The sequence below is a fragment of the Acanthopagrus latus genome, chromosome 11 (assembly GCF_904848185.1).
Source record: "Acanthopagrus latus isolate v.2019 chromosome 11, fAcaLat1.1, whole genome shotgun sequence".
Taxonomy (NCBI): domain Eukaryota; kingdom Metazoa; phylum Chordata; class Actinopteri; order Spariformes; family Sparidae; genus Acanthopagrus; species Acanthopagrus latus.
This window is the reverse complement of record NC_051049.1, coordinates 20,025,152-20,052,964: the sequence shown is the minus strand read 5'-3', so window position 1 is coordinate 20,052,964 and position 27,813 is coordinate 20,025,152. Positions and strand designations below refer to the sequence as shown.

The 27,813-nt window shown below is 39.8% G+C and overlaps 1 protein-coding gene and 1 long non-coding RNA gene across 20 annotated transcripts; one reads left to right on the top strand and one right to left on the bottom strand.

Annotated features, from left to right (window-relative positions):
• Window positions 1-24,391, bottom strand: si:ch73-40i7.2 (FYN-binding protein 1). Of its 19 annotated transcripts, XM_037114562.1 has the most exons (25): window positions 24,281-24,391; window positions 23,969-24,129; window positions 21,001-21,131; window positions 18,331-18,429; window positions 17,430-17,561; window positions 17,073-17,159; window positions 16,915-16,962; window positions 16,730-16,789; window positions 16,462-16,576; window positions 11,809-11,888; window positions 7,237-7,861; window positions 6,467-6,581; window positions 6,287-6,342; window positions 6,056-6,093; window positions 5,823-5,854; window positions 4,444-4,576; window positions 4,076-4,238; window positions 2,700-2,850; window positions 2,467-2,483; window positions 1,999-2,059; window positions 1,666-1,708; window positions 1,243-1,405; window positions 1,068-1,101; window positions 561-598; window positions 1-452 (listed from the first exon to the last, which is right to left on the bottom strand). In XM_037114562.1, exons 2-25 carry the CDS (start codon window positions 24,051-24,053, stop codon window positions 415-417), a joined length of 2,544 nt encoding a protein of 847 aa, XP_036970457.1. In that variant the 5' UTR covers window positions 24,054-24,129; window positions 24,281-24,391; the 3' UTR covers window positions 1-414. The 19 variants fall into 19 exon arrangements, with proteins under 19 accessions (XP_036970457.1, XP_036970454.1, XP_036970452.1 ...); XM_037114559.1 differs by lacking the exons at window positions 23,969-24,129; window positions 24,281-24,391 and having other exon boundaries at window positions 6,467-6,578; window positions 21,001-21,510; XM_037114557.1 differs by lacking the exons at window positions 23,969-24,129; window positions 24,281-24,391 and having other exon boundaries at window positions 21,001-21,509.
• Window positions 19,641-27,693, top strand: LOC119028521. The gene is made up of 3 exons (XR_005077740.1): window positions 19,641-19,760; window positions 23,952-24,059; window positions 27,315-27,693. It is a non-coding gene; the product is annotated as an uncharacterized LOC119028521 (long non-coding RNA).
• The last annotated feature ends 120 nt before the right edge of the window (window positions 27,694-27,813 follow it).

Sequence of the window (27,813 nt, the reverse complement as noted above, 5' to 3'; positions counted from 1 at the left end):
TTAACAGAAAAAAACTTTATTCATTATTTTACATTATCTCAGAAGTCAAGCAAAAAAACAAAAAAAAGAAAAACCACAATAATAGTGTATTCATTTTCTATACAAGCAGTTTGAGGAACGATGCAATGTTGACAGTTTGTTATTCGCAGCACAGGGCATTTACAGTATTGGTGGGATTTTCTGTCATGTGTTGTTTAGTTTTAAGTGAGATAGTTTGTTTCATTTTCTATCATAGTTTGTTTGTTTGTGAGCCATACAGTTCTTTACCTTTTCATCTCAATTGTGATAGAATACCGTGCTGTGCAGCACGGAGTCAAATAAAGCAAAAATCTTTATGGATATGATATATACTTTTATACAGTTTTTAATTTATAGTTTGTTTCTTCTGTTTCGGTGTGTGTTTAGTTTGATGTTTTAATGATCAGTGTGTGATGAGTCGTTGTCATAGATGTCTGAAAGAAAAAAGAAAAAAGTCAATAATTCAGACCACATGGGAAGTGAGAATAGCCCAGTTTGCTTTTGCATTTATCAAAGAACATGAAGCCGCAAAGACAACTCACCGCCTGGATAGTCAACATCGTCATAAATGTCTCCTTCCCTGCAAAGGAAGAATGATTTCTGTTGACATATCTGCGTAAAATAAAGACCTTGGACTTCAAATTAAGTCCAAATTCAGTTTTTCAACGTTGTTTAACGTAATTGTGGCTGAAGACAAAATGCTATATATTTAAGCAGTCGCTGGAAAGATGTGTGTAGAATGTTTGAATTTATGAAACAAGGTGCATCTAGTACAATTTGTATATGACAGATCATCTTCAAGCATTGTGATATACAGTATAATAAATGTGTGTACATTGGCTAATATGAAGGACTAATCTATACGATCAAACACAACAACAAAGATCTCTATTGAAGAATCAAAGTTTAAGACGAGTTGTTGCCATAACAATACAGTTTATTTACGGAAAAGAAGTTCATTCTTATTTGTTTGGAGTCTGAAAAATACTTCATAACAGTAATTCTAACAGTGGCACATACTCATATTAAACTGATGAAAATCCACTTACATTGGGAGAAGAAGAGATCTGGACACGTAACCATCTGTGAGCGGGGAGACAAAATACATTATTATGTTGCATTGAATATGTAAAATATACCAAATATCTGCACAAACTGTGCATGTATCAAGTGCTGCTGAGTGAAATAACATATAACAAAGAGGTATTTGAGTTGTTTACATACATTTTCCAAACTGGTTGCGACAGAGAGCTTTCTTGACGCTGGTGAGATCGATGATGTCCAGGATTTCTCCCTGCGTCACCTGGAGATAATTCTTATCTGGCTTCTTTATGACACAATTAGGATCCACCATCATGGTGTGCAGCACCTTGAGAGGCCCCTCGTACTGCGAAATGACAGTTTGAGTGATCAGTTTTTAGCATTTTCTGTCACTGTGACATGTTTGTTATAGACAGTACATCAAATGGAAATTATGCTTCTCATCACCATTGTTTTTTTCTTTGTCTTTGTCCCTAGGACAAATAATTCAGGTACATAATAACAAACATTGTATATAAAAATTTCCTTTCACTGCTATGCTGATGACACTCTGCTTTATCTGTCATAAAAAAACAAATAATCTGGTTTAATCTGAAAATGCTTTACCTTAAATTTCTTTTTTAGCTCCTTCCTCACCTTGGGATCTATGCTGTGAAGATAGAATGGTTTAAACAGTTGATTAAGAAGCTCACAAATGCCTTTATCAGCAGTTCAAATTGACCCCCGGGGATGAATTGAATTGAATGGAATTGATTTACTCCCACAGATAAATAAATGTAATTTATAGGCAGGTTTAAACATTCCTTCACCTGGTCTCATCACTTATCCGATGTACATCAATAAAGCTTTACAATATGCTGCTTGTCTGTCTGTACAGAATTTTCAATATCTCTAGCTCTCATTTCCTGTTGACCTTCAGTGAACCAGACGAACGGGTACCTGATTTCAGGCGGTGGTGGGGGGAAATCCTCCGGTAGTGGTTGAACGTCATCATAGCTGTCTGAGGACAAAACAAAGTACAGTAAAACATTAAAATAAAGCACAGCTAACAAGACCCACAGTATGAGCCAGCAAGGAATCTTATTTCATAACCTATAATTTCTATAACATCCAAATATGTCCTGACATATGTCTAGAATTGAACAATAAGTAAGAACAGACTTTAACACAATTTTTTCACCAGTGATTGATGTTATATGCTCATGAATCTGTACTGTGAATAACTATTCTATTAAATCATTTGACGCTTTTAGCAGAAAGAGATAGGAAGAAACAATTACTGTGACAAATCAATTTGGTCTTCATGTAGCATATATAGCTATGCATGTTTTGTTTCTGTTGAACAATGTGAGTTTTTCCCATTGTTAATCTGCCAGTAAAGATTATGCGTGGTGTGTTGTCACTTACCATCATCTTCAAGCATGCTGCAAATTAGAGGAAACACAGTGTGTTATTTGGAACAGATGTGGGTGAAAATGAAAGAGCCTTGCAACAAAACAATTTCGTGAGTAGCTTGTCGCTGACTATATATAAATATAAACCTTTGGGAAAAGGTGTTTTAAGAGTGTTGAGACATTTTTTCTTCACAGTATCGCAAAAATAAAATGTAATGCTGCAGGACTAACACGATCTAACTGTACCTGTCTCTGTTATAAGACTCCACATTTAACATCAGTGGGGGGTCTGGAGGTGGCGGTGGCAGCGGCGATGTGTCTAATTTTCTGGACTCGAGCACTTTTCGCTTCACTGCCTCATAGTCAACATCCACACACGTGTTGCTGATGTAGCCGTCTGAGAAGGACACAACATCAAGATAGTCGACTTTTACTCTATTGTGTCATGTCAGTATTTGTTTGTGGCAAATTTTGGATTTTGATTCAATATAACCATGTATCACTGTTTGAACGTATGACATGAACATAATGTTGCATATTTATCATTTGATTTTAATACATTTTGTGCATGTTGTTCATTGCTATAGATTGACATGATACAAAGGAAGATGATTGATTCCATCTGAAACAACAAATTGTGATTAACATTAAAAATTGAAAGTTAACAGAATCTTTTTTGCTGGATACGTATTCATGTATACAGTACATTTACATCATTGTCGTGTGTAACACTGGATAAACCAACATAACTATATACTAAAGTGACGTCCAACAAACTTCAAAAGTGTCTTAATAATTGACAAAGCCTCATTTTCTCAGTGGAGAAAATGTTACTCTGCTTCACTTTAAGGCATTCCTTATTGTCCTCAGCCTATCTAGTTCTTTCTAATATTGGGACATCTTGTCCTCTACAACTGTGTGCTTATTTTACTAAGTGCACGGATATGGAAGTATGGGAGTAAGAATGCATGGTTAAAAGAAATAAGGCATCCAAGATTTTTTGATTTCAAAGATAGAGCTGAGTATCATCTGCATAGAGTGATTGATAATAATTTTGTATACTACATGATAAAGTTAGAGGAAGCGATGACCAGAATAATGTCGTCAATGCAAGAATACAAACTCAAATAGGACCTCACATACACATGTTGCTTGCCAGAGCACAATAATTGCAATGTCAAGGAATATTTGGGAAAAAAGTCCCACATATAAATATGCCAACTATGCTAAGTGTAAAAACATGCAATTTTTCAGCTTTATGTTTGAATTTCAAAATGCAAATTAAGAATATCCATCTAAATATGCAAGTGTGAAGTAAGATGATTACCCTAAGCCTACCACTCAAACTGTAAAAAGTGGGCTACAGAGGAATACCAGCCTGTCTCCTTTTAATAAATCAATTTACGAATTTACACATCTGAAAACAGAATATTTTTGATCAATAACGCTGAGTTGTGTATCCCTCGTATTAACCACTTCTCTGCAGTGTTTTGTAGAGAGGTGAATTTGCTGGAACTTCTGATTCATGCTGAACTCTGGTCTAGCTCAATGGCATAAAAGAGAGGTCCAGACTGAAACTGTTTTTTCTGGTACATGCTTTAAGAAATGTAAAAGATACTCACAGTTTCCGTTCAGAGACCGAGCCAACCATTTGCCTCCTGGGTTGTTCTTCACTCTGAGGATCTCCACACTCTCTCCCTGTCGTACGCTGAGGTCCAGTTTTCCTCCTCCGTTCCAGTCATGCCGGACTCTGGCTGTATGGAGAACCTCCACCTCCCCTTGCAACTAGAGAAGGAGAGATATAAAGTTGTGAAAATGAATTCTAAACAGAAAATAATGAGATTTAGATGTGGGTGGAGTGGGTGGATTAAAGAGGTTAAGGTTAAGGTTAAGTTTCAAATGCTTATATTACTAAACATCCAATCTGCAAATAGCGTTACTGTTTTGTAAGGTGGGGCATTTTCTCAGAGAGCAAATCGTGGCTCCTTACCTGAAAGTTCTTCTTCAACTCATTTTCTTTCTTCCGACGCTCCATCTGCTCTTTCTTCTCCTGCTCCTGTCGCTTCTTTGCTTCTTTTTTGTTACTCTTCTCAGCATTCATCCTGTTCACATCCACCTGGTCTCTATAGAAGCACAGTTAAAATGAGAAACTACTTGTCAGTTCTTCAAAACAGCCTCTTAAGAATTTACCATCTGCCATGTGCTATAAGCTGAATGCTAATGTTAGTATTATAACATACTATAACATTCTGATGTTTAGAGGTTATAATATGTACCACACTGGACCTATTAGTTAGTTAACTCAAGATACAAATATGAGCTAACTGGCACTGCACAGTGAGATTGCCACTTGGAATTATTACCAAGGAGGTTATGTTTCCGCCTGTGTCTGTTGGTTGGCTGGTGTACAGAAAAAACAGTTGAATGGTTTTCAAAAAAGTTGGATGGAGGATGGATCTCTGCCCCGAGTAGACCCCTCTAACTTTTTGTGTAGATCCACATAAAGGGATGGATCAAGAATTTTTTTTTTTCGTCACTTTTTTAACCATTGCAAGAGGGAATGACTGGAGTAATGCATGGGTTTTGATGGAAAATGTAGGCATATTATGGTGGCTGGTATCTGAATAAGGGCAATTTCAGGATTTCAAATTCAAAGGCGGATCTTGCTGATTTAATTCTGTTTCATTTGATGTTGGATTAGGTTTTGAATTAAAGGAGACAGTTGGGCCTTAGCAGATATGTACACTGTACTGATTGCCGTTCTGGTTTTACATGTAAACTAGACATTTTTGCAAGTGATTTCCTTCTTTCAAATAGGACTGAAAATGTTCACATTTGTTCATACGATTACATGAATACAGTTTATACTGTATTCATGTTTAGATAAAAGTCAACTAGTTTTACATTGGCAGCCCAAGCACTTCACAGTTAACTGTTTTACCAAGTGCAATATGCTGCAAACATCACCACCTTTCACTTTTTCCGTTTGTTCCAACCTGCCCACATTTTAACAGTCTGCCCCTTGTTTTGGCACTACATCCTGCTTCAACAGGAAATATGTACAACTATAAAGACATATCAACCATTGCACACAATGTTGTGAAAGTTGCATTGTTGTCAGTTAAGGACGATTTTGTGCACGGATCATATATTTTCAGTAACAGCAGCTGCTGTAGCGTCACTTGCTCTAGTGGCTGCAGTAGGCAAAAATAAAATAACAGGCAAAAATAACAGTAGCAGTGACAGATAAAAAAAGAACCACATTTGCTTCAGGTTTATGCAGCTGCAGCCACTCTCTACTTTTAGCCAGCAGAGCCCTTAACATATCGAGACACAGTAGTTAAATGATGAAGGTGAATGTATACTCACTCATCAATAGACTCGTACACGTCTTCATCATCCTACCAGAAAAAAGCAGTGCCAATCATTACAAGAAAATCTGATAATAGCAGATTAAAAACGTTATGAATGTAAAATCAGTCTACTTAAAGTTCCACCAATAATCTCCCACAAGAGGAGCCCCCTGGGTTCGAATGATTAAAATGGGTGTTATTCTGTCCTTACGGTGAGTTAAATTTCAGATTCAGTTTTTCTGTCCTTACCCCATCCATGCACTGTGAACTGTTGTCACTCCAGGACTCTGTGAAGTCACACAATTTAAAGACATGAAGGCATATTTTCCATTTTACAGTGTGGCACATAAGACACGAGTGGCACATAAATGTTCGATGAAAATAAAGACAATCATATTGATGCAAGGACATGAAGAAATACTTCAAAAGGAACATGAAGGAGCTTCAGTGGTGCACCAATAAACAAGCTGTAATTGTTACCGTTCTTGTCAAAGCTGGCAATGTCGTCGTACGTGTCCTGGTCATCATCAATGTCCCTGCAATAAACAAACAAATGCAACAGTGGTTCACTATTCAGCAACTGTAACTTATTTCAAATGACATTTTTCATTCATCGTCAATCAGAAATTCTGAAACCCTCATGCGATATTAAACACTCACAAGGAGGCGACTTGCCGCTGCAGGCTGCTGGGTTTGTTGGGTCGTTGAGGCGGTTTTGGAGGACTGCTTACTGCAGGTGAAGACATGTTTCTGCTGACTGGGCCTGGAGAACCTGCTGGGAGAAGCGGAGAGAGAAAGCGCGTATACGTGTGAAAACACTGAAGGCAAAATGAGACGGATTACCAGCAACCAACTGTCACACCTCTGCATTCAACAAAAGGCCAAAAAATAATGTTTCTTATCAATCAGATTCTAATGTGTAATGACTCTTTTTTGGCATCTGATGCTCTTCCATCAACATTTAGATGTGAAAATGTATTAATTTATTGGTCTTAATTTGCCATCAAATGTTGCAGTTTCCAACTGTTGAAAATTACGAGCAAAGAATTGTAAAAAAAAGTGTTTGATCGTTTTGGCTTTTCGATACAGTAGCATCTATATGATATAAACGGATGTATTTTTCCTCTCCGACATGTAAAGACGTCCTCTGTGAAAAAAGCAAAATGTTAGCAGGGCAGAGAATGTACAAGTTTGTCCTTTCATATTGACTCGCGGCAGTCACTGTCATTATTTTGCAGGTTAATTTTTTTTAAAACAGAATGAACTTTGACTGTCTACTTCATACCTGGAAAGGAGAAAAAATGGCTTTTAATAACATTAAGCCTAAAGAGTTATAAACAGAGGTCTAGGAATGTCTAGATTTGTCTTTATTTGTAAGTTAAAGCCTACATTATTACATGGGTCTGAGTGATTAATCCAGAGAGACTCACTGTCTTGCTTCCTTGGGGCAGGGAGTGCAGGTCCTCGCCTGAACTTCTTATAGGGCTCCAGGTTGACATTGGGAGGCCGTTTGGGCTTCAAAGGCAGGGGTCCTTCAGGGGGCAGATGCTTCCTCAGTGGGGTCACTTCCCCCGTGCTCCTCTGTCGAGGCTGCTGGCGGAGCGGTGGAGGGGTGGAGGAGTGAGCCAGCGCATGGGCCTGAGCTGGAACTGGAGCAAGGGCCGGTCTGATGCCTGGAGGCCTCGGGTGCCTCAGCATTATGTTCTGTAGCATCTCCCCTGTCTGCTTCACCTTGGTGGCGTCTGCTGGCTGGATAGATGGTCTGACTCCAGGATTCGGCGGTGGTCGAGGGAAGGCAACGGGTCTGGCGGGGACGGGCGCTGCCACTGGCTCCACCCTTGGGAACCTCATTATGCCCGGGCCGGCCATCGCAGGTGGAGGAACTATGGGAGACAGTCTCTGATGGGCCAGATCGTTGTCCGTCACAGGCAGGATCGCCCTCCCAAACCCAGGTCGTGGAGATTTCGGGGAGCCGCTGTCTCGGCTGCTGGTGTCCGAGGTGCTGGCCTTGTTGTTGAACCTGGCCCTCAGAGCCTTGACATCGACGCTTTCCCCCTGACAACAACACAGGAGCACAAACTCAACTGCGGCAGCTCTGGTGCTGAAGCAGGAAGTTAGCAGCACAGCAAGGCACGGTCCCCACGCAAGCACACACACCCGGCGTCAAAACCTCTACACTATCTTTATGCAGTGAGAATGCACCGTGCAACAACACAGTTTCCTGCTGATTTTGAAGTCTCCTCCAACTCTGCAGCAGATGACAGCCTGAACACTGAGACTGTGAGGGCAGCAATCAAACTTCACAGAGATTGTGATCATCATATTGAGATTGTCATTACTGATACAGTGAAATCTTATTTCTGCTCAACAGTTTTTTTTCCAATGTTATCATGGAGTAGGTGAAACAAAGCCACTCTTCTGTCTTAAAGGACTTTATTCAGATGTTTATTTCACAGAGAAATTCTTAGTAACTTAAATAATACATGCGAAACAACAAGCCACAACCTTCTTCTTCTTCTTCCTCTTTAGCCCAAATTTAAAATCTGGACACCTCACTGCAGTTGGAATCATTTTTATGTGAAGTAACATGAGGTCAGACATTTGCTTTGGCACTTACACCTGCAGCGCACAGCAACAAAATCAAGTGGAAGTCCTAGTGGCACAGACAAAAACATGTGCCTAATAAGGACAGTGCCGGCGCCGACACCCATCCATCATACCGTGCGAAAGTGGGCCACTTTACTTGAAGCTGAGGGGGTTCCTGACTTTGATGAGCCTTCATGACAGATTTTTAGAGGGTGCTTACGCCTCTAGGGGGTTTCGCTTTCTATGCTATGTGCATGTTATCTTTGTTGCATCTTTTGCATTTTGGTCATTTTCAGTGCAATTTGGTTTTGCCACAATGGCTTTGTGCTGTTTTTGTTTTTTTTCTCTGTGCTTGTTACTTCTATGGTTCTGTGTTTTATGTGCACCTGTGATGCACCTTGTAACCTTGCAAGAAGTGCTCCCTTACTAGCTTAAAGTGATAGTTCGGGTTTTTTGAAGTGGGGTCATATAAAGTACATATCTATAGTCGATCTGTTCCCTACAGTAATCACCGATCAGCGCAGCCTCAGTTTGGAGAAGTAGAGAGCCGCTCCAGCCCAGACGCTCAGCTTTGTACTGCAGTGAACGGGGTCCAGAGAAAAAGCGAAATAAACCACCTAAAACACGGCTCACCTTTAAAAATCTACAACAGTTCAGGTGTACGTTGTATAGGGAAAATTCACACCGCTTTACATCGCTGTCAGACCGGCCTTTCTTTTGGCACTATATTTTCTCAACTGTAGAACCTCTGTATCTCTACACATTAGGGTAACTGGGCAACAGGCGATCTGTGAGCTGTATTTCACCGCTCACAGATTGTCTGTTGCTACAGATCGACTATAGATATGTACTTTATATGACCCCACCCCACTTGTTTTGATGTAGGGTTGTTTGAGGTACTTCTCCCTAGTCAGTGTCACCTGTAGTAGATAACCATACGCTCACCCCATGTGGAGCAGAGCATTGTGCTGCTAAACAGTATTGACAGCAAGATGTATTTTAGCCACCTGAAAGAAAACCCACTTAATATGATATCATTTAATCATTATGTTTTCCTATATGGCGTGAATGTGTCTTTACTCATTCAGCTTTAGATATTTAACTGGAAAGCTTACATTAACAGATGCTTTATTCTTCAAACTTTTGATAGAGTACAACCAACAAAATAGGCTGTCAGCCACCAGTGACAGACTCTCTCAGATTCCGGCACACATACTGTAGCAGCATCATGTAATTATCAAAAATACATAGTTGAGTTAACAGCGATCTATAGTTGATGTTTCATTATTTTTTCTCCAGGATGTGGGGGTCGTGTCTGGCCTGTTTAGGGCTACGGTAATAAACACAGAGTTTAAAGAAAACACCACTCCGAGACCAGTAACAATAGTATTACAATCTTACTAAATGCAGAATTTATGTCAGATGTGTTGTATTGGATTGCATTCAACTGTACACATGCAGGCTACATAACTGAACATTTATTTATACATTTACTGGGGTGTTTTTAAAGTCTAAACAGAGAGAAGGTTTACGATAAGATACGATGCGCCTTTATTGATCCTCTGTAGAAGGAATTCAATTTGGCACATCAGCACAAGGGAAAAAACAGTGTACAAACAGTAACAAGAAGTAGCAGTGCAAAAGGTAGGAATGTCAAAAAAGGAAAATGAAGTAGAATAATGTAGAAATATACTCTCATTTTTTTGTATTTAGTAGTGTCAACAGTGAGTCCGTGTCATCTGTCAGACATCTCTATTTTGGATTTAGATGTTGTCATCTCCTCTGCACAGTGCACCAGACTAAAAAGGGGGGGAGTGCTCAGAAGAGTTTAAATAGAGCTACAGTCCTCCATGGACAGAAATAAAATATGATATCATTGGTTGACTTTAATAGGCGGGGTCAGAGAGCAGAGCAAACCTGGTGGAAATAAAAGCAATTTCTGTTATGAATGAATCCGTGTCGTCCTCAACACAAGAACATGGCGGAAATAAGACAATCCCGCCGCCTCTTGTTTGAGCACCTTGTGTCAGAGGCTGCGAAGAAGAGCAGGAAGCACTCGTGACCACACACCTCTTTAACTCAGCAAGCATCCTGCAGCCGTTACCATGGAGACGGGGCTGCACCAATGAGCTGCAAGCTCTGCTCGTGGCCGTCTGTCTCATTACAAAGAACAAAGGAAACAGACCAAACTTTTCTCTACACCACAAAACATGCACGCAGACAGGGGCTCCACTTTCAGTCAGCAAGCAGCTGCAGCAGAGAAAACACACAGTGTGCATGTGTGGTTGTGTGTGTGTGTGTGTGTGTGTGTGTGTGTGCGTGCCTCTATATGTGCGTGTGTTGCCTTCTTTGGCACTGACACATTGCAGCAGATGTTTAAAAGTTTCGCCAGAGACCGTACCTCTGCAGGTGCAAGAGACAATCAAGAATGCGTACTAAAATATGACTAAAACATGGTCTTTTCTCTACAGTTCTCGGGTGTGTGAAAAGATAATAACTTTCATAATTTTCTGGGATTTTCTGATGAACCCAAGTGACGCCTTATTTGAAACCCTTGTGCCGCCTCATCAGTTAGTCATATGTGAAGCCTTTTGAATGAGCCTGCATGAAAGGTGCTATGCAAATAAAGTTTGAGCGCATTCAGGTAACGCTCATCTGTCACAGCCAGTCACAGCTACAGAAAACAGATATTCCATGCAGCTAATCAATTATTAAATATTAAATTCTGTCGTTGCATTTTATTGTAATTAAGTTCCTGGAATAACAATAATTAAAGGCTTGTTTAAGTTGAGTTTTGCGGCCAAGATGATTAAAAATCATTGTGCTCTCACTAGCTTGGAGAAAACCTGGAGGATCCTCAACATTTACGACTAAATTTCAAGCATCATTACCCCTTTTCCATATTAAAGAACGTGTGAAAATACAATGTATATGTGTAAAATAGGACAGGGAATATAGAAATGTAAAAGTAAAGCATTGGTGATTATCCTGTGAATCATTAACCAGAGCTAGCCATGTGTAATAAAGCTCTCTTTCATCATCAACGGCAGGAACATTTATTTTTAGATTCCAAACTTCCCCCTCTACTCTAGAAAATGTGTAAAAACCGTAGAGAATGACTGCAGCTCAACACATCAGTACTTAACTAAATCTAAACACATGGGACCTGCTGTTTCATAACATCAGATGGAGATTAAAAGTTTTTAAAAAGGAGAGTATGTAGTTACACGACAGAAGGAAGCTGAGGTTTTAGCCACATTGAAATAATAAAACCTCTCGATGGCCTTTCTACAACAGGCAGGTTATTCATAGACACCTTGCTGGTCAAGAGGAAATCAGACTGAGCTAAACACATGAAGAAAAGAGTGAAAGGAGCTCTGGATTTAAATATGTAAATAAAACAGACTGTTTCTTACCATATTTGCCTTTAGTGATGTTTTAATGATGGATAAAGTGCTCCATGTCCAGCAGTGAGTCAATATCCAGGCTGATGCTACTGCAGAGGAAGCGACATGACAGTAAACTTACTGAAAATGAGGAAATGCTCAGCAATTCAGTGTGGGCAATGCGGCGACTGACAGCGACCCAATATGGGATCAACAGTAGAGACACATTAACATGTGGCTGCTAGCCAGTTTGTTTCATTTCTTCTTGAAAGGTCATGTTTTTTTTCGCTTTGTATTTGATAATTCACAATGTACATGCATCTGGGGCAACGTGACGACATTTCCAGAGAAACAGTGGTATCTTTATCTCATGTCTGTACACTTTTTTTCAGGTTAAGAAAGGCAGAAAGAAGATAAACAGAAGGACCCAATATGAGTTTTGTTTTATTTTTTATTTTTTTAAAGGAAAAAGTGGAGTTATATTGATATCAAAGAAGCACAGACCAAATAAAGAAAGAAAAAGTCATTTCAAGTATTAGGTGAAACTCAAAAAACAGAATATACTAAATCAAATATGATTAGTATCAAATGCTGACATCTTTATTGATATTATTTTAGGATTTTAACTGTAATTATTTCACGTAAACAACAGTGAATCTGTTTTGTTTTGGATCATGCAACAGTATTTTACACTTTACAATGACAGTAAATATCAGCTAATCTTCTTCTTCTTTATTTTTTTTTTAATAACAACACAAATATTTGATTACAAATAAAGGAAATGTGCACAAAATAACATTTGAAATTACATTTGTTTGGTTTTCAAGAAGCAGCTGTTTCTTCATTCTCTCATGTCTCTTTTTTGTTACTGTATGTGGTTGTGGTTACACAATATAGCCAGGCTCACTGCTGCTGCTGTTCAAGTGCTTTAAAAAATACATTAAACGCTGCTACATTAATTTAGAGCCAAAAACAAAGTCCTGCATCATGTGGCTATATTCCAGCAGTCGTCACTGCTATAGAGTGTTTGGTCAGTAACTCATGTCCTCTCTTTGCTGATGTTTTCTGGTAATCCTGCCCACTTCGTCCACTCAGGACAGAGAACTCCCTAATGCTCGGGGGAAAAGAGCAGGGTCCTCCTGTTTACTGGCAATGGCGGAAAAGTGTAAGCTCCAATTGACAGCTTATACTACCAAACGCTTGAAGAAAAAGGAAAAGACAAAGAGAGTTTCCTCAAAAAAAAAAAAAAAAAAAAACAAGAAAAGAAAGGAGTCGTTAAAGTGTGGCAACATAAGGACGAGGGAGGGGAGTGCTTACTGCAAAACAGACAGGAAATTGTCTAAAACAATGCAAGCGCTCGCAGCAGCTCTGATGTTAATCCACGTGAATCAAAATCAGGAAAATGTAGTGGCGTTAAAGGATAAGTTAATGAAAAATATGAAAAATTCAGTCATTATCTACTCGTCCTCGTGCCGATGGAAAGTCAGGGGCGGTATAGGACTCCAGCAGACATTTCTGGAGTTTCACAGCAAAACAGTGTTGCTGCGTTCTCCTGAAAATCTGAAATAGATGTGGATAACTGCACTGAAAAAAACAGAAAGGCTACATAATCAAAGTCTCTGGGAGAGATCCCAAATTAATAAGAAACCTGAGACCCGTTTTAAAGCCCAAATCTTCATTGCAGCTACAAGGCAAAAAGTGCACATCCAGTCTGAGGTGGGAGCACGAGCTTGATGTAAATATTATCTTTCCATCCGGGGACTGTATTTATGCATTTTACATTTCAAAACAAGTCCCCATCTTCTTTAGTTGTTTGGGAGAAGGCTGCACCGCTGTTCTGCTGTGAAGCTCCAGAAATGTTTTGTGGGCTCCAAACTTTCTATTGTCATAGGGGTGAGTAGAAAATGAGTCAATTTACACTTTCAGCTGAACTTATCCTTTCATTTGAAATCTATTAAAAAAAAAAAAAAAAAAAACCTCTATAATCCAAATCACAACAAGAATTTTTCAGCTCGTCAGATCAGATTCTGGTTTAAGGTGGGGGGCGCTGGCGGCACTGGTGCTGTTGCTCCAGAGGCAACAAGACCAGTCCAGAGGGAGTCTAATGGGTCAACACACTCGTTGACAGCGGTGGGTGAGGTGGGTGTGTTTCCTCCGCTAACGGTTCCCGGTTGAGAGTCGTGAGCCTGAACCGGGCCGCCTGCAGGGAGCATCGTGAGGCCCCCTATTGGTGCCCATGCTTGCATACCGTTTGGCACCGTGGGCCAGGGTGCCCCAGCAGGGCCTGCCCACTGATTACCCACAAGCCCCTGCTGGCCCCAGGGCATGTTGGTGGGGGGATAGGTAGGAGAGGAGTATGGAGAGCCCCCCACTGGCTGTGTGGGGAACATGGAGAGGATCTGAGAGCTGGAGAGTGTTGGAGGACAGGAGGGCTGTGGAGACTCTGAGAAGAAGGAGGAGATAAATTAAAGTAGTGCCCTGGTTGCACCGCTACATATTAATGCTCATTACACTACAACAAAATAAAAAACAAATATAGAACTTATTTTATTTTCAATCTTCTCTTTCTCCTTTTTTTTTCTTTCTTTTATTACTTTGGTTATTACTGTCTTCTCCTTTAAAATCATTTACTAAATAGTTTTTATTTCTTCTTCTTATCATTATTATTTATTTATTTTTTAATTTGTTTATTGGTGTGTAATGGACAAGGAACTAGAATATGAAAAAGGGTGACCTGTATATCTAGTGTCAAGTATATTGTTTAATCATGTTTTTCACCACAAAAAAAGAGAAAGAAAATCGTTGGCCTCTGGTGTTAAAGAAATGAATCACACCACCCTTTCAACCCTCACTGCCCTCTTGGGAGCCAAAACGCATGCTAAATTGCCCTCGTCAGTGGCGAGAACACACTGCATGTGTATGTTTCTTGTCTCTTCGCCCCTGCCCCCCAAAAAGTCTGTGCACGCCACTGTTCATGGCTGTCGTTCCATACATGGCGGTTTCAGCAGAGTAAGAGGTGAAGGTTGAGATGGCCTGACTGAATCCTTCTGTGTGGGAACGGAGCATGTGACGAGACAGGCAAAATAAATCTGAGATAACTCGTTTCAGTCGTTTATACACAGTAAGCACTGCACATTCCTCTCATATTAAAGCGTGACTGAAACTTGGCTCTTCTTCAGCCGTGCCATGGGAATACATATATCAAATATGGGAACATGGGAAAATGCTGTGTGCACCTCCAGGTCAAAGGTCATTGGTTTAAGAAGATCAGTGAGGCTCCAGATCGCTGCTCTCTTGTCTTGTTTATAGTGAGATAAAGTGGTTTGTTTAAATCTGCTGCACTCTGAAATAATATTCAACTGTCTCGCTCAACCACAGTTTGAACACCACAGCGTGAGGTGTGGTCACACAGTGCAGATGTGTTAAAGATTTGATTCATTTAGACAGCGATGCCAATAGTGATTCGTCTGGAAATCAAGAAGAGGAAAGTGATCATTGTTTGTCTGTTGGTCACGTAGGTTTATGACAGAACAACCTGCTGTGATATTTGCATGATGGAAAACCCATAACTTGATAAGGGCTTTACTGTTAACATATTCTGTGCCTTCATGTCCTGTCATTTTGTGTCAATGCCTGTTAAGCCTACAAACAAAGAACTACAAACAGTTGTCTCTAAAATTAAAGGTATAGTATGCAGGATTTGTCATTTCCTGTAAACACACCATCCCCTGGTCATCAAACACCATCAGTTTGGGTTGGGAATGAGACTCAACTATCAACTATATTACCTCAAGAACCACTTACTTCCAGAAACACAGCGAAATAATACGAAAATACAGGCACATGGCAGAATCTCTGCAGATACATCTACACTTCTGGTGCATCGTAAGTCATGATAAAAATAGAAGACTTTTTATATGAATCCTTACATAGTTTTTCTCAGGGAAAATCTTGCACATCATTCATTTAATCAAAATAAAGTGCCCCCCCATATATCATATTCTCTATGTGTATCATATTTAGATAGCATTGGTTTCAGAATACGTGCTGTAAAGGAAGTCCAGTTGATCACAGTTCAATGCATATTAACATCAAATAGATTGGAAATCGCATGTGAAATGGTCATAGTAACCAGTGCGTGGACATTTATTACAAAAAAACCCTCACATGACAATAATAAATATTTCTATAAGTGAACAGATGGGATTCTTTAATACGTTAAGAAAACAATATAGTTTATAGGCTATGAATTTTAAGATTTTTTAAAAAAGAATCAACAAACTACTTCCACATATAACATGTTTGAGATCTCAGATGAATGGTTTGAGTCTTTGGTAACTCGTGCAAAAGAGACTCTAAAAAGCAAAACCCACCGTGACGTCATCCTTCAGTTCGTGGATGACCTTTAGACAAGATTTAAGCCTTGAGTTTTGCATTACAGCAAAAACCAACCGAGTGGTTTGGAGCCAAAAGTGACCATATTGGGATAAAAAGGAGGAGCTAATCGGATCTGACTGAGAATTCAAATACCAATCACAAGGCATCCATGTACCCTAGCGTACCCTGATCTATCCTCTATTTTACAAAACGAACATCTCTCTGAATTAAACAAGATTTGAAACTAGAGCTTGAGACATTAAAACCAGCTTCATCCATATTTTACACAGTCACTGGTTCACTGACCTGGCTGACTGCTACCTGGACTCTGGCAGGGCACCAGCGTTGCTTCCGTCTGGGGGGAGAAGATTTCCATCAACTCATTAGTGGAAGAAGCCTGGAGGCAGAGAAAAAGAAAACACTATAGTCTGTGTTTAATAAAACAATCAAACATTCATCAACCAACAGTACAGTGGCAGAGCTGTTAATGGGTATGAACGTCAAATCATCCCTCATGGTGCTGTGAGATAGTGTGGATTAAAACTTTCAGGTGTTACGGTTTTGTTCTTTTTACCTGGTGTGAAGGTCCTGATGAAGAGTCTGGTGGACCAAAGATATTCTCTAAAGCTGGTCCCTGAAAATAACAGCACATTCAAACACTGAAGGCGTTTGTTTGTACATGTGACCTTCACCATTTTGGGGGAAAAAAAGGTTTAATGATAAGATCAGGAGTCTTAAGTGTTGTTACTCTCCATTCACCTCTGCTGGAGGGGCAGAAATGTCATTTGGAAGCAGTGGAGGACTGGTCTGAAACAAACAAACAACACGGGTAAAAAACAAAACAAAACAAAACAAAAAAACCACACACCCACATGAAACCCCTCTGATAGACAAACAAAGTAAAGATTTTCTCTGACTTGTGTCGGTGCCTGTGGATGTTCCTGTGGTGTCTCGTGCTCCACACCCCGACAAACCGTCGCAATGTCAGCCAGGACTGGATCTGCCTGATGGACACATTAAAGCATCACACGACAGACCAGACATGATGCAATGTACAGACAAATCCAATGTCAAAATGAATTAATCAATCAACCTGGTTTAATTTAGCTCCACTGAACTTAGCTTAGCATAGCTTGACTTTAGTTAGCTGGATTTAATTTAGCTTAATTTATCTTTGCTTATCTTAGCTTAATTAAACTAAGCTTAACCTTGCTTAACTTATCTTATCTCTTATCAGTCTGCAATGTTTGGTGTGTGGCACTCTGTGTTGTTACCAGAGTGGCTGTCCTGATGTAGAACAGGATGTAGGTGTCTTCGTGTTGGTAGACGTAGGACAGAGCTCTGGGGTCAGATTCATCTTTCTGTAGAGAGCTGATTCTGCTCCTGTCATGGTCATAAAGTACAGCCTGAAGAACAGATAATAAAGAGGATTTTAGTTTGTGGGTAATGTTACACAACACAGCCAATCTGCAATAACAACAAAGTAACAACTCAAACTCTTTGTCTAGCTGCACCCTTTAGCCTGATGACAAAAGATAAGGACTGGACACTGGACTGTGCTTGGAGGAGTTTGCTGAAAATGGCATGATGATACATAGATGTACTACAACCCGCACTTGAACCAGAAATAGGCCCAGATGAGGAGCAGATGTGGAACCAAAATTAAATCATTTCCAAAGGACGACTTCCACATGAGGTGGAGTATTAATTTCACATGGGAAACACTACTTCCTCATTTCATTCAACACATTTTTTTTAAAACCATCAGTGTTTAACAGACTATTATTGGAAGTAGGACAGTAGAGATTTTCACTTCGAACTGAGGTGGATTTGAGTAAAACATATTTTTGCTGGACTAAACTGGCTCTCTGTACTTCTCACTGTGTCCTGTGAAACAAGAGAGACCAGAATTGTGAAACAGCGTCTTTTCAGAGATGCATGTCAGTTCCTGCAAGTATTATCCTTTACCTCCCGGAGGAATCCTGAAAGTAGGGCAAACTGTGGTTCGAGTCCTAATCCAAGCTTTTTGTCAACTAGAGAACCAAAATGACTGGTATGGTTTAACACATATGGTAGGTGCTATTTCAAGACTAACAATCAACCTGAGGAGGGCGCTACTGTTACAGGTGAACAGCAGACTGAGGAGGGAGCGATCTGGGAGTCAGAGAAACTTACCCCGGTCCGTTCATCCAGGATTTTCAGGCCGCTGGAGAAAACTTTGAGCCAAACTCTCTGCTTGTGTTTTCCCTGTCTCCTTCCTGCTACCTCAATGCCCTGACGCAGAAATAAATAAAATAGGAGCACAGTCAGTCAGGAGGAGTTTACAATGTGCAAGAGACAGAGCAGACATGTCCCAGAGTGAAACTCATGTTTATATTGATTATGATTTATAGTAAAGCCTCTACGTTTGGAAAATCTTTTGTTGCATCATGTTTGTTCAAGCCCTCCCCTCCACATTGTCTGTTGCGATAGCTTAGCAACCATAATTTATGTAGCCTAATGGTGGAACAACTAGAACAGCCATTGTTGCTTCTAGATAAGAAACAAAACCTGCCGACTTATCAATATAAGCAAGTGCTTTACTCTGCCTTTTTTCATAGCGCTGACATCAGTGTTTCTTGGTCAAAGTGGAATTCTTACAGTTTGTTTTTTGTTTGTTCTTTGCTTTAGCAAGGCAGCTAGCAGTAGCCATGCTAACAAGAAAGTTGAACAGTTGTTTGTTTCTGCTGTCACGATAAAGCAGTGTCAGGGACAGGGCATATAAATGAACATTGGACCTAATGTTAACATGCAAGAATTAGCAAAGAGGCTAGATTTTATCTGTAAGCTAGGTCCTGGCCAGGTGTAGGCTAAAAGAGAGGTGACTTTTTTATGCCTTTCAAAAGCTCAAAACACAAGAGCAAAAACTTAAAGAATTTAAATGAATTGTGTATTTTTCTGTTCTAACTTAAGCTGCAATTATCAGTATGTCTGGCCATCTATGACAGTAGTAGAAACACAAAGGATAGCTTTTGCATATCATTAATTAGTTTGATGGGTTATATTCCCATCATAATATGATTAATAAATACTACACAGCTATCACATCCGCTATGTAGTCTTTAATCACTGTGGAAGCCTGGATGCTATCAGAATCTAAGCTAACGTTAGCAGTTCTACCCTGCTCGGATTTGGGGATGTTTTTTACTCTCACAACCCCAGCACATCTCATTATCAGAAATCACATCATGTTAATAAAACATAGAGGTAATTTCTCATCCTAAAAGCCGATTTGTTCCTGTTCTCCTACTCTTTGCTTGCAGTCGGTTTGATTTGGATTAATTCTGTTGCTAGTAGCAACAACTGCTGGCAGAGTTCCACAGCAGTTAACTGACATGTCTACCATTTTGTCGGAGCTGTGACCCAGTGACTTTACTTTACTCCACAAATGACCTTGTTGGATAACTGTGTACTCTTTTTAAAGCTGCTGCTGTTGTTGCTGTTTATTTATTTAGTAGAACTTAGTTTTTTTGCGAGAAGCCTATATTGATCCAATCTGCAGCTTTCTGAGGTTATCGTGTTGCTAGGCTAACGTTCATATATTTTGGTGGGTTGAATGTAAAAAGGTAAGTGGTAGTAAGTTGATTTGACTAAAGCAAACTTTTTTTTCTACAACACTGACTTACATCCATGTTAAGCCACTGTGGATCAATTGTTTTCTTTGTTGTTGTTTTTCAAAGCTTTTACACACTTCTAGGCCTATATATACACTTGCTCATGAAAGTCCTGGGAGATTAGCGGGCCTGAAGTCACTGACATAAGAGTGAGCACGATGTCAGAGGTCCCTTTTCCACTGAAGGAATTTTCCCACAACCTTTTATCAATCCAAATAACCTTTTTTTACGGTTCATACATAGTTCATGTAGTCTTTCACGATTAATTGTTTCACAGAATTGAATCAAGCTAGATGTAATGTGGCTTTCCTTTAATACTGAAAAAGAAATAAAAACATCAAAGTTAAAAAACAGCTTTGTGATTGAAATTAATCACAAAATAAAAAACAAAATACTTTTCTTCCCCTCGAAGTCAGTATGATTTCCAGAGGGTGAACCAACTCACTTTGGTGATCCAACATGTCACATAAAAACAAATGGTCAAAATTGATACAGCTGAACCAGAAATACTTTGTATTCCACACATTGTTCTTCCTTTTCAAAGGCTGCTGCCTACATTACCAATAATGCAACTCAGCCACTGACTGACATCACTAGAGACAGCTTATCAGATTCTGAAGCCATAAAAGGCTTCAAATGCACTTAAATGTGTAAGATTAGTGAAGTTGCCCCTTCATGCTTTTTTGCTAATTAGCAAATATTAGCATGCTAATACACTGATCTAAGGTTTTGTCATTTTTTAAATTTCAAGTTGTTCCTATATACCTTTGAATTTAAAGTAACTTTAAAGCTTTTTTTTCTGTTGATCAGTTTCTAAACAGCCACTTCAGATGTAATGCTACTAAAGCATGGAAACATCCAAGGGGAATGAATTCATTTATTTGTGAGCTGTCTTCACTTATCGTTGTGGGCTGATTAGTCAAATTTAGTCTCTATGTGATATTTTTATTGCCACTGGTGTGAGATTACAGATAACATCAATGTCCAGAGTCTTCTCGGTGAACAAAGGCCTCCAAAAATGACCCTTGAATCACATTATCTCATAGCAACCACTGAAGGCACATTTTAAGCTCACGTATATGAAGATCATAATGCAGTGATACATCTGTAGTTTATTTTAAATTTCCCTGCGGATAAAGTGATTCACAGAACGTCTAAGAAGGTACGTTGCTTTTGGCTGAGGAGAGATCACCTTTAGTTTCATCATAGAGTCCCAGCACATCTTGTCTCCCTGGGCGTCGGGAACCTCGTCCATCCCGATCAGCTTGGCTTTGTAGCGAACGCCTTCTCCTTGAAACCGCGAGAGCAACTCACTGAGCACTCCTGGGAAACATGACGAGAGGAGAACATTTAGGGTCAAACTCTGTGTGAGAATGATGAAATGTGTATCTGTGTATATTTGGGTTACTTTGTTGTGTCTTAATTGTGTGTGCATGTTGCAATTCATTCAAAGTATGTGTGTATTTGTTTTTCTAATATGTTTGCTCTTCCGTGTCTTTCCTGTAATGTCGCTGGTAGTGTTTTTCATGTGTTTTGTGTGTATTTGTTCATGTATATTTGTAAATGGGTAATTCGTTCAGGCATGTGGTGTTTATATGTTCTAAAGTAAAACATTCTGCGTGTATGCGTGCGTAAGCAAATTGCTCAGTGAGTGATTGACTGATACATGGTCAATGTTTCATCTCGTTTCCTGGAATAAAAACAGCAATTTAGTGACTATGAAGATGTCAGTGTGTGCTGTTGTAACAAAGGTCGCCTCTCAAACAGCTTCATTTGCGCTGAGTAAAAGTTTACTGGCCTTTAGTCACAGTTTAGCACAAAAACAGTGTTATACTGTTATAGTGTGTTTGACAGTTGAGTACAAACCCATAGTCTGTCAATGACCTGAGCTGGTGCCAAATATCAGTAAAATTCACAACAAATATCTCAACGAAGACTTCTAGTTTAATGACAGTAAACTGGGTAAACAGCCAATAAAATCCCTGTGTTATTTTTTCATTTGGGCATAAATGCAGTGTGTGTGGGATAAAAAAGAAAATAATAATAATAATATTATTATTATTTATATATATATATATATATATATATATATATATATATTTTTTTTTATATATATATATATGCTGTTCAACTTTATCTGCATTCCATGTAAAAAAATGAGGTATGATCTGATCTATCTCCTACTGCCTAAGAAAGTGCAACGAGAGACCATCCTGTGATGGGGTCACCCAAGCAAACACCTGATGTTCCAGCTGATGAGTATTCAGCTGTCATTACAATATCATTACATGAGCACTCAGTAGTCACGACTCAGGCTACAACCAGACCATCCTAGTTTCATGACAGCATCAAACCCTAAAATGTGGGTCCATGGGTGTAATGTGGGGGTGCCAATGGATCCTTCTCTTCCAATGCCTCTTCTTCCCGAACCCATCTTCAACATTGTCAAATTCAACATTTATTTAGATTTTTTTTAGCACACACCAGTAAAGTTTGTTGCCATTTTGCACTGTTGTAACACTATTGTGTTGACAAAATCTGTCCGCGGAGAGACATTTTAACATCTGGTAAACTACTTCTGTGGTAGTTCTCGCTATAGTAGTTGTCCTCCAGGACTGAGTTGGCCTCACTTTTAGACCTCTGCATGTTTAGATACGAGATCAGTGGACCACAACAGCTCTGCATCACCGCTCCAGCTAGAAATTATATTTCCATCCTACTAATTTCCCAAAAATGCTTTACAGACAACATTCCACGACCACGACATTCCTTGTAGTGGGTTAGAAAACAATGTTGGTCTTTGTTCCATGTTTATAAAGTAATTTAGACTTTTGACTTTTTCTGCATTCCACAAGATTCAATATTTTCCTAAGCTTAACCTTAAGTACTGTGAGTGCCAGAACATGACCATTAAAAAGTGCCATACCAAGTCCTGTCATTGGATGTTTGACAAAAGCCGGAAAAACACATGTTCTGTATTTGCAAGTTAGCAGCAAACAATTCTCACAGGGTTGTACCAGCGGGGATCACTGAGGGTCAGACTGTGCCGCTGAGGTCACAACATTTACAACGTATTCTCACTGAACATAACATCGTAGCATGACAACACACCCTTTTATCTATTCTTTGAATGCATGACATAAAGTGGAAACAGACAACTTTTCCACCCCCTAGTGTTTCCAAACAGTATCACTGTTACTGCCGCTGTTGCAGTGAGGCTCATCTCTGGACTGTGAGCCAGACTGGGCCTGGTGGGAGACTAAATCGTGTGGTAAAAGTGAGCTTACAGGGAACCAGTCTAAACCCCAATGGTCATCAGATAACAATTACATTGTGCAATCGACATTTACTATATAACGATGAATAAAAATGATATGATGAAAATCTATTGCCAGTTTCCTTATGACTTTACTTTGAACTCAAAAACCAGCTTATGTAAGTTGAGAACACATCATCTGATTTCAGGGCACTTTATAGACTTTTACAATCCTTCCTCCAGTTTTTTATTACCAAAAAATGACTACTGCAGGTTTACTACTGTCATCTGGGGATGACATTCCAATAAAATCTTCATCGCTAATGGTTAACATGTTGGAGAAATGTGTAAAACCGACTACTGGTACTTTAGAGGAACATTATTAAAGCTTGAATTGAGAAAAGGAAACAGCTTTTTTGACAAATCCGATGTTTGAAATCGGAAATTAAGATGGTTTTGCAGCAACATGAACTACTGTTAGGACAAACAACACTTATCCAGTTGATATGAAAGCTTCTCCAAGTGTTAACAAATTTCCAGTTAGGAAGTAATGTATACTGTATCCCAGCTAATGACATCAACAGCGTTTCTGAAACAGCTGGACCAGCTGGACATCCTCCAGTGATGGTGCATGAAGGAGGAACAAGGAGGAAGAACAAAACAAACACTGTAACCTGAAAACGCTTCCATTTCCCATCAGATATTAACAAACTCGCTGTCACCGATCAGAACAGAGGACACACCGTACTGTACTGTACTGTACCATCAGTGTGTAGAAACAGTGTGTCATTTATTGTCACCAAACTAAAGATAAATACTAATACTAAAGACTAACCTGCTGTACTGTTCCAAAGAAAAAGCTAAAGCTACTGTTTTCCGATCAACAGCAGCCGAGCACTCGTACCTCTCGTGCTGGGGGGGAGCACGGTCCTGACAGCAGTTTGGCCCTGAGCAAGAAAACTCCCAGCCTTCTGTTCCATCTCCATCATGACAAGGTCTGTTTGGAAATTCAAGGCTGGAGTGGTCAGGATGCAGTGAGAACAATGTGGCTGTCAAAGTTGTTTGCTGCAGGAGAACAGAGACACTTCAGTTCAGCTGCTGCAGAGAAAATCAAAGAATGTTCAAAACTGTCGAAGAGTAAAGAAAAACACGTTCCCAATTTAAAACAGTTATAGGACGAATCTGTGCAGAGGAGCAATTCTCAAATCGGCCTCACCTGCTGGAAGTGTGCGTCTGCTCTGACCCCCCTCCTGGCTTGACTCACCACTGAGTCTTCCCGGAGTCAAAGGTCAGGCTGCAGACTCACTGGTGATGTATTAACATCCGCTGGAAGATTGCAGACATGGGAACTCTTGCAGAGGACCGAAGGGGCTGTAATTGTATGGATAGTCAGTACGTGGTGGTGTCCCTCTCAGGGGATGAGTTAGAGGTCGTGTATTGAGCTTGACATGGTGTTTGGGTGGTATTTTATTAAAATAACTGCTGAATGTGCCTGGCTGCCAAAAAAAAAAAAGAATCAAGCTTGCTGAAAACCTCTGCAGGAGAGCTTGTTGAGGGAAACCAGAGAACAGAAAATGCTAACAAAGCGCTGTTTAAATAAAGCAACCATTTCATCTTTAGGATTTTGATGGCTCACTGTTCAGGAACCCGTCAAACAGCGAAATGACATCTTGCTCCACAAGTAATCGCCCTTGAAGATGTTGTGTAACGCCTTGTGAATACACAACTTTAAATAGGCTATGATTGTTAAAGTGGAGTCTAGTGTTCAGCATTTCATTCTTAGCAGTTCACTTCAACTGTCTCAGTAACACTCAGTTTTTCTACATTCCTCAGTGTCCTCTGTCCTCGCTGTGAGGCTGTAGTTTAGTATGGATGGGCTGGATATTTAACACTTTAAAAGCAGGAAAACAGGGAAAGAAATATGTTTTATTTGTTTTTATACCGTTCATATTTTTATGGAAATTCCACGTCAACAAGGTGAGATGGATGAACCCCAAATAAAAATTTTTGTTTCTTGAAACAATATGGCCCTTGGATAAGAGGACTGATTCAGTTTTTGGACTAATAATGCACCATTTTGTGTGTATTATTTATCATATTTGCATTTATCATATTTTCAATTCGCTTCCTTTTGCTGTGTTTTTTATTTAAAACTGGTATTTAAAATTTTGTTGTCCATACATTTAATGTCCACACGCCTTTAAGTTAAAAAACAACAACAAGTAAATACATTTGGTACAAACATTCCCTCAAAGTGGGGAACCAACACAGCCACATTCACATTTCTAACTGCCCGCTTGTCTCACTTGAACAGCCGCAATCAAAGCAGCAGGGATGCCTTGACGCCTGATCCTACATTTCCCGTAATGCGATAACGTCTTTTATTTGACGTAACGCAGGCTTTCAGTCTCTAGCTGTGGCTGAGATAATGCCGATGACGTCATGATGACATCATTGTGTTTATTTTGTCGAGCTTGACGAATGTTCCCTCGAAGCCCCAGTAGACACGATGCAACTGTTTTCACAGGCTGAGTAATCCTCCCCGTGATGAGTAAGCTGAACAGCATGTATAGAATCTGCGGAGGGCTCCTTTAAAGCAGCAGTCCTTTTTATTGAGCCTGTTTTCAAAACAAACTGCACACGTTCATTATACAAAGCTAACCTTATTTTCTGTTTATCTAGGCACAGTATTTCAAACAAAATAAAACAGGGTTCATGTCCTTTTATTCAGGCACCGAGTTCGTCTCAGATCACAATCCTGTCAGATGTTTTTATTGTGTTGGCGTGTTTCGGTCTTTGAGTCGACTCTGTTCAGTTTGGCCAGAGTACTTTTATCCGATGCGATAATCACAGCAACCATCACAAGTTTGCTGCGCCACGTAGAAAATCGTGTTCATCCTTTGTGTTCTGCCAAAGCCCCAGTGCTACTGTTGTGTAAGACATGGGGGCCCTGTGAGCCGTGGGTCCGGATACATTACATAGTCATTATATACATTACATTTCCAGTCAGTAGCCTCCTGCTGGAGGAATTCATTTCCTGCAGCTGTTATGTGTCACTTGTCCCCAGTGCAAAACACAGTTTCTAGTATGTAATTTCTGCTGCTAGAGGTCTCTATCAAAACAAAACTAAAGACATTTGCTGGGTGGTGTGCAGGGCCGCTGGTCAGCTCTGGAGGAGAGAGTCCGGTGAAGAGCCAGGCCTTCTGGAGGAATAAACACCCACAGTCAAATTGGATTTGGCTTCTGATCTGGAGCTGTTAACAGACGGGAGGAGAGCCCAAATATCACATTTTTAGCATTTGGGATCAAGCGTAGATTTAGCTTCACTCTTTTTTTTAAATCAACCTGACTGCAGCAGAAGCTGGAGGGGAAATGTTCTTTACTGCAAAAAAGAAAAAAAAAAAGGAAAAAAAAAGTAACATTATAGAGAAGAGTGGGGAAGTACCAGAGTCTCTAGTGAGTGCTGAGTTGAGTAAGAGGTTGATATTAATTCAACCACACACACACACACACACACACACACACACACACACACACACACACACACACACACACACACACACACACACAACCACCATTGCAGCATCACTTCACAAACAGGGTAATGTTTTTTAAGATGATTCCTTGGTGGGGCACCACATACAGCAAAGCTAACTAAATAATTAATTATTACTAATTCATGGCAAGAAAACAAAAATCTCAAACTATTCCTTTCAGTAAATGATCTGAATACTTCTTCCATCAGCACTTTTTCCTCAGTCTCAGTTTCCTCTTGTCTGAAATCTAAAGCAGACAGTGGATACGGAGAAAGAGGCCTCTACTAGAGAGGGATCAAAATGCCAGCGATGCACTTTCTCAAATAAATATTTATGAGCCAGATCACTTGTGACACGATATTTAGTTTAGCAAAGAGGCTTCTCTTCATGTAGAAACATTTTCTCAGGAGGCAAAGCTAATTTGTTGAAAACCCCCAGAAACAGGAAGTATCTTATAACAGATTAGGCCCAGCTTTGCCCAAAATCTCCTCTAAATGAGAGGGAGTCTTGTGAAGTCAGTAGATACGTGAAACCAGAAGATGTTGGTTAGATAGCAGAATGAGGGAAACTCTAGCAATCTGCGGACAGGAAATATCAGACTTAATCCATGTTATCAGTAAATCTGTGGTAAACACGGAGAGCGGGAAAGGGTCACAGTCAACTGTCATCAGAGCAATGAGGGGGGTTCAAATTTTCTTTTTCTTTTTTCTAAAGGAATTGTGTGGGATAACAGTCACAGCCACATTTCCCAAGGCTAGCAGTGAAGAAGTGAGGACACGTGGCTTCCTGCTGAGCTGAGAAGCCCCCCGCCCCAAGCTACAGCTGGTTGCTTCCAGTGAAGTTGTCAACGTAACAGAAACCCTTTGGTAAAACCCACAAATTCACAAGAAGCGCAGATAGTTTCTAGCATTGTGAAGAATGACGCTAATAATGGATCATAACTCTAACAGACCACAAAACTCTAGTTTAGCAGCCATGTTTGGTCATCTGATGTTGAAATGCAAACAGAACTCATTAACGATTCTTCAAATACATTCAGACATGGATTATTTTACAGTGTAAGTTTCTGGAACGTGGAGACATAACTATTAAAAACGCGTCCATGAGACAAGAGTCTCAAACTGGATTTTTAATTTTTTTTCTTTTCTTGATGACAGCTTTGTTAGATGAAAGGCTGCAGATAGATGCATAGCTAGGCTTGCTGCTACTGAAT

Coding starts and splice junctions, on each gene's coding strand:
- si:ch73-40i7.2 (XM_037114557.1), bottom strand. CDS start 21,255: ATGAATTGCAACATGCACACACAATTAAGACACAACAAAGTAACCCAA. Junction 17,160..17,429: donor ACATCAGGACAGCCACTCTG/GTAACAACACAG, acceptor TGTGTCCATCAG/GCAGATCCAGTCCTGGCTGA. Junction 1,406..1,665: donor AGCTAAAAAAGAAATTTAAG/GTAAAGCATTTT, acceptor GTCATTTCGCAG/TACGAGGGGCCTCTCAAGGT.